This window comes from Saccopteryx bilineata, chromosome 2 (assembly GCF_036850765.1).
Source record: "Saccopteryx bilineata isolate mSacBil1 chromosome 2, mSacBil1_pri_phased_curated, whole genome shotgun sequence".
NCBI classification, from domain to species: domain Eukaryota; kingdom Metazoa; phylum Chordata; class Mammalia; order Chiroptera; family Emballonuridae; genus Saccopteryx; species Saccopteryx bilineata.
Window position 1 is genome coordinate 358,126,549 of NC_089491.1, and position 6,833 is coordinate 358,133,381.

A 6,833-nucleotide genomic window follows, 5' to 3' on the forward strand; every position below is an offset into this window, starting at 1 on the left:
GCAGGCAGAACTCAGAGTCTGCGGCCCAGCCAAAGGTCTCCCAGGACAGGAGGCTGTGAGAGCAGGGACCCAGCCCTCGGGGCTCAGAGAGCTCTACACCCGTGCTTGCCCTGCTCTTGTCCATGTCCTGCCATCCCTTCCTCTTCGTGCCCTGGATCCACACTCCAGTTCAGGCCTCCTCAGCTCTGGCCCAATCCATTGCAGTTGGCTCTGAATGAACTTCCCTGTTCCTTTTTTTTTTTTTTTTTTTTTTTTTTTTTTGTATTTTTCTGAAATGAGAAGCAGGGAGGCAGAGAGACAGACTCCAGCATGCATGCCCACCAGGGAGCAATGCTCTGCCCATCTGGGGCATTGTTCCGTTGCAACCAGAGCCATTCTAGCACCTGAGGCAGAGGCCATGGAGCCATCCTCAGTGCCTGGGACAATTTTGCTCCAATGGAGCCCTGGTTGCAGGAGGGGAAGAGAAAGAGAGAAAGGAGAGAAGAAAGGGTGGAGAAGCAGATGGGCACTTCTCCTGTGTGCCCTGGCCAGGAATCGAACCTGGGACTTCCACACACCAGGCTGATGCTCTACCACTGAACCAACTGGCCAGGGCTTGAACTTCACTGTTTCACTTTGCTTCCATCAGGGCCTCAAACTTGATTACAGTCCCTGCACTTACAAACATTCTCCATGGTTCCCCAGTGCTTCACCAGCAAGTCCAAGCACCTAGCCTGGCACCGAAAAAGCCTGTGATCTGGCCCTCGACCCTCTTTAAGAATCACTTCTTTAAAAAAAAAAAATCATCATCATGTTTTGCTTTCTCCCCCTTCACCATATCTGATCAGAGCATGCACATTTGCCCTGTGTGCCCTGGCTCACGCTGAACCCTCTCTCAATGCCTTGCCTCACCCCATTCCCCACCTTGCCAATTTTCACAGCCTTTAAAGCTCAAACCAAATGCTCCCTCTTCTGTGAATTCTACCAGAGCCCTTGGTCATTGGTCCTGGGGCTGCTCAGCTGAGCTCACCCCACTCTACCTGTATTAGAGCTACTTGTACATGTGCTCTGTGTCCCTCTGAGCTCATCACAGGCAGACACTGGGTCTAGGGCTGTCTGCAACCCCTGAGTCCCCTTCATTCCACAACTGCCCTCTGGTGTGCCATGCTAGTAACTGATGACTCAGTATCCTGGTCACAGGGATGCCCAACTACTACAGATGCAACCTCTGAGCTCCCTAGGCCAGTTGGTACCTCCCTTATCTGGCTGCGTCTATCTGCCTTGCTGGATTCTTGTTAATAAGCTTCTCTCTCTGCCCTGTAGATGGTCATTCCTGAGTTTAGGAACTACAAGACTGACTTCCCCTCCACTGCGTCCCCAAGGCCCACTCAGGGAGTCTTGCCCATAGCTAGTACTCAGTTGATCTTGAATGAATCAGTGATAGAGAAAAGAAGGTTGAATCTGGAAGGAAAGAAGGGAGGGAGGAAGGGAGGGAGGGAGGGACAGAGGGAGGGAGGGACGGAGGGACGGAGGGAAGGAGAGGGATGAGTGAGTGACAAAGGGGATTGAGCCCTGGGGCCTACAGGAAAGAAGGGAGAATGTGCAAGGTTTGCACGCAGCTTACTGTTCCACAAATACCCAGCAAGCTATTTGTTGCTTAAGAGCCAGGCCAGGCTGCCCTGTCCTCCACAGCCTCACCCCTGCATTGCACCCAGAACCTCCAGGCTTTTGCCTGAAGGCCCAGTCCTCCATACTGTCCTCACCCACCCACTCACCACCACCCACATCTATGTGCACATGCTTAATTTGTGGCCGGACTGGGAAACTAGACTGGCATGGCCAGAGGTGAGGACAGCAGGAATATGCTCCACAAGAAGGTCACATAGCAGGCTGCCCAGGATGCCTGTCCCCTTCCTCACCTGCGATGATGAACCAGTTCATGTAGTTCAGGAGGTTGGTGTAGCAGAGCACTGCTGCAGCCACATAAGCTCTCCAGCGGGGCAGGCTCCAGGTGGTAGGTGTGGTTGGAGGGGGACACTTACCTGAGCCTGAGGCCTCAGAGTGCCCTCCTGAGCCTGGGGACCTGCCCTGAGGCCCCTCCGGCCTAGGCTCCTGGCACTCCTCAGACATGCCCCACACCTTGCAGCTTGCAGCTCCTGTCCCAGAACGCATGCAGGAGCAAAGACGCATCAGCTCTCTACCGAGTCACTTCCTGTGGGCTCCCAGCCTCCCAGCCTCAAAGCAGCTGCCCTAACTGCTGAGCATCTTATCACAGGTTCCTGCTGAGCCCACCACAGCCTCGATGGTGAGATTTCACCATCCCCAGCCTCCGAGGCCTGCTAGAGGGGAAGAGGGCTCCTGGCTGCCTTCCCCCACCTCGGGTGACTGAACACTATGGCTGTGGTGGCAGCAGTGACTGCAGTGAGGAAGAGAAATTTCGCAGGGCAGGAAATGAGATGAGCCTCTTCGAGTCCTGATCACTGTGGGAGGGCCTGGCTGTCCAGACAAGAGATGTGAACAAGGGACTTGAACCTGGGTCAGATCAGGGAGTCTGGGTGTTGGCCAGGAGAGCAGCATTGGACTGGACTGTAGGTGCAAGCAGCACCTGCTCCTGTCTGATGCCCCACCTGGAGAAACAAGGATGGCGCACCCGCTGCCTACGTGAAGACAGCCTGTGGGCAAAACTCATCAACGGATAAAAGAAAAATTTAAGGGGGACTGTTTTTAAAAGATTTTATTATTTATTGATTTTAGAGACAGGAGAGAGAGAAAGGTAGGGGGAGAGGAACAGGAAGCATCAACTTGTAGTTGCTTCTCATCTGTGCTTTGACCGGACCAGCCTGGAGCTTTGAACTAGCAACCTCAGCATTCCAGGTTGTAGCTTCATCCACTGCGCCACCACAGGTCAGGCTTAAATAATTTTTTATGGCTCTGGTTGGATAGCTCAGTTGGTTAGAGCATCAACCTAAAGCACAGAGGTTGCTGGTTCAATCCCCAGTCAGGGAACATAAAGGAACAGGTCAACGTTCCTGTCTCTCTGTCTCTTTCTCTCTCCCCCTTTCTTCTCTCTCTAAAATCAATAAATTTAAAATATATATAAATAATGTTTTATTTTTCAGTTACAGTTAAAACACAATATTAGTTTGAAGTGTACGACATTTATATAACTTACAAATGATCACCCCAATAAATCTAGTACCCACCTGGCACCATACATAGCTATTACAATATTACTGACTATATTCCCTATGCTGTAATTTACATCCCCATAAATATTTTGTAACTATCAGTTTGTACTTCTTAATCTCTTCCCGTTTTTCAGCCATCTACTTCCCCCCTCCCAACTGGCAACCATCAAAATGACCTATCTATGAGTTCACTTCTGTTTTGTTTGTTCATTTATTTTGTTTTTAGATACCATATAAATGAAATGATATGGCATTTGTCTTTCTCTGATTTATCTCACTCAACACAGTATACTAGTGTTGAGATTCAAATAATTTAACAACTGGTTCTCTGCACTAATGACCATTTTAAGTATAAAAAATGATATACCAAAAAGTAGTTTATTATTTCATGCATTTAATACTTAAATAAGAATAATAAGCCCTGGCCTGTTGGCTCAGTGGTAGAGCATTGGGCCCCAGCGTGTGGAAGTCCCGGGTTCGATTCCCGATCAGGGCACACAGGAGAAGCGCCCATCTGCTTCTCCACCCTTCCCCCTCTTCTTCCTCTCTATCTCTCTTCCCCTCCCACTGCCAAGGCTCCATTGGAGCAAAGTTGGCCCGGGCACTGAGGACGGCTTCATGACCTCCACCTCAGGCACTAGAATGGCTCTGGCCACAACAAAGCAACACCCCAGATGGGCAGAGCATCGCCTCCTGGTGGGCATGCCGGGTGGATGCCGGTCTGACACATGTGGGAGTCTGTCTGACTGCCTCCCTGCTTCTAACTTCGGAAAAATACACAAAAAACAAATAGTAAGGGATATAAATTTGTGATTTCCACATTGGGCAACTGCCCAGGTGCCCACCTTAGAAAGCACCCTGATTACAAGTGCCATGAAAATGTGGTATACACATGTAATGCAGGGGTCGGGAACCTATGGCTCGTGAGCCAGATGTGGCTCTTTTGATGGCTGCATCTGGCTCGCAGACAAATCTTTAATAAAAACAATAATAATGCTAAAAATATAAAACATTCTCAAGTATTACAATCCATTCATTTCCTACCGCTCATGTCCATGGTTGCGGGTGGCTGGAGCCAATCACAGCTGTCCTTCGTGACAACACCAAATTTTTATTGGATAATGCGTAATGTACACGGGTCATTGTATGGCTCTCACGGAATTACATTTTAAAATATGTGGCGTTCACAGCTCTCTCAGCCAAAAAGGTTCCCAACCCCTGATGTAATGGAATATAATCCGGCCACAGGAAGGAAGGAGGACCTGATCCATGTGACACTGCGGCCGAACCTTGGAACCAGGCCGTGTTAAGGCAGCCAGACATAAACTGTCACATACTGTATGACTCCATTCCTATGAAATACCTCAAGTAGTTTAATCCATAGAAACAGAAAGCAGATTAGTGGTTGACAGGGACTGAGAGGAAAAGGGAATGTTTAATGGGTACAGAGTCTCCTTTGGGAATGATGATAATGTTGTGGAACTAGATAGAAGTGGTGGTTGCATAAGCTTGTGAATATACCAAATGCCACCAAATCATATGCTTTAGGCTGTTTAAAATTGTACATGAATTTCACCTCAATTTTTTAAAAAAGTTAAATCAAACAAACAAAAAACCCAGTCTGGCGACATGGCAAGAATGTAAGCATTGCCATCTGACAGGCCTAGGTTCAAATTCCAATTGTGTTTCTTCTTAGTTTTGTGCCTTGGGCAATCCCCAAACTCCCTAGCCTCGGTGTCCTCATGTGTGACAGTGAGAAGAATATGTGTTTAAGGTGTGAATTGTGAGGATGAACTAAGATGAGTGTAACATTCCCAGCATAGAGCCTGGCACACACACTCAGTGAGTGTTGACCATTATGATTGTTGTAATGATGATGACGGTGACTGGCCCTTGCCCTCTGCCATTCAGTTTGACCACATAATATACCCCATGTGGATGGTCTCGGGAAACAAAGGGAAGTTCAAAATCAGACCCTCCAACGTGAGCACGTGCAGGCAGTCTAGCGTCATAGTGAAGCTCCTGAGCCCTGCAGCTGGGCTCACCACTCCCTGGCCACTTGATCTTAGGCAAATCAACCTCTCTGTGCCTCAGTTTCCTCATCTATAAAGTGGGGGTAATAATAGTACATACATCATAGGGTTGTTGTGGCTTAAATTAGATAATGTGTGAAAAAATGCCTAGATCTTTGCCTGGTATTGAGGAAGTGCTATTTGTCTGTTAAGTAAAATGGGGTTATCCCTGATACACACAGATGGGACTTTAGTCTCAGCTCTGCCGTCAGAGCTGACGAATAATGGCAGGCAGAGTTACATCCTCAAGTATGAACGCACTAATACAAGCCCACAAATGCACACACACTCACATACACACAAACTACTCAAGAGCACTGTAGCAAGTGAGTATCAAGACAGAGCTGCACCCATCTGAAGGCTGCTGTTCGAGACAGGGCTCGTCATGAGCAGCTTTTTCCAGCGTCCAGTCCTCACCAGGCCAGGCCGTAATGCCATGTGCCTTAACTTACAGAGCCAGGCAGAGACAAGGGAGCCGCTCACGGAGTTAGAACTCCCAGAACTGGTCGAATTCGGGAGGCTGGGTGTTGGCCAGGAGAGCAGCACTGGAACACAACCAGCCTCCATGGACTCCTGGGCTTCCAGGTGTGGCTCCCACCAGGATTTGACTCCCAGAAGGGTTCTGGATGAAAAGGCTTTGCCACACATTCCTGGCACATCTTGGGAATGAAGCAGAAAAACATCAACGTTCAGGAGCAGGAGGCCAGAAGGGGCGGCACTGAGCCATGGATGATCAGGTAGGAGGCGTGGGTTCAATACTTTCCCTCTCAGGGCCTCTCTTTTCTCAGCTGCACACTGACAGTTGTGGTAAAGGGATTGGATGGTCCTAGAAGGACCACTCGGCTTTCCAGTTTGTGTGTCTTCTCTCAGCTCTTAGAGGGCAGGCATCCCACTGCGACTCCTGAGAGGGACCCAGGAAGTAGAACCCATTCACTTCTCCAGGAGCCACCAGGCCGCTGCTGCCGCCTTCTGACCATCCAGGAGTCCTGCTTTTCAAAGAACAGAAAGATTTCTACATGGACACTGACAGGAAACATTGGGGGTTTTTTTTTGTTTTGTTTTTTTCATTTTTCTGAAGCTGGAAACAGGGAGAGACAGTCAGACAGACTCCCGCATGCGCCCGACCGGGATCCACCCGGCACGCCCACCAGGGGGCGACGCTCTGCCCACCAGGGGGCGATGCTCTGCCCATCCTGGGCGTCGCCATGTTGCGACCCTCCTGGGTATCGCCATATTGCGACCAGAGCCACTCTAGCGCCTGGGGCAGAGGCCACAGAGCCATCCCCAGCGCCCGGGCCATCTTTTGCTCCAATGGAGCCTTGGCTGCGGGAGGGGAAGAGAGAGACAGAGAGGAAGGCGCGGCGGAGGGGTGGAGATGCAAATGGGCGCTTCTCCTATGTGCCCTGGCCGGGAATCGAACCCGGGTCCTCCGCACGCTAGGCCGACGCTCTACCGCTGAGCCAACCGGCCAGGGCCAGGAAACATTGTTTTTGAAAGAGAAAAGTATGGACTGGGGAAGACACCTTGTGCATGCTCTGGAGCCCCATCAGAGGAGGACTTAGGAAGGGACAGGGTCACCCCCACACTGGCTGCA

The 6,833-nt window shown here is 50.1% G+C and overlaps 1 protein-coding gene across 2 annotated transcripts in view; it reads right to left on the bottom strand.

Annotated features, from left to right (window-relative positions):
- Window positions 1–2,354, bottom strand: part of SPNS3 (SPNS lysolipid transporter 3, sphingosine-1-phosphate (putative)) — a 50,034-nt gene extending 47,680 nt beyond the window's left edge. The window contains exon 1 of one of the 2 annotated variants that reach the window (XM_066262971.1): window positions 2,022–2,354. In XM_066262971.1, coding sequence (XP_066119068.1) covers window positions 2,022–2,169 — 148 coding nt within the window. In that variant the 5' untranslated portion in view covers window positions 2,170–2,354. Of the gene's footprint in view, window positions 1–1,898 lie in introns of both variants that reach the window. The other variant, XM_066262970.1, reaches the window with a different exon arrangement.
- Between the last annotated feature and the right edge of the window lie 4,479 nt (window positions 2,355–6,833).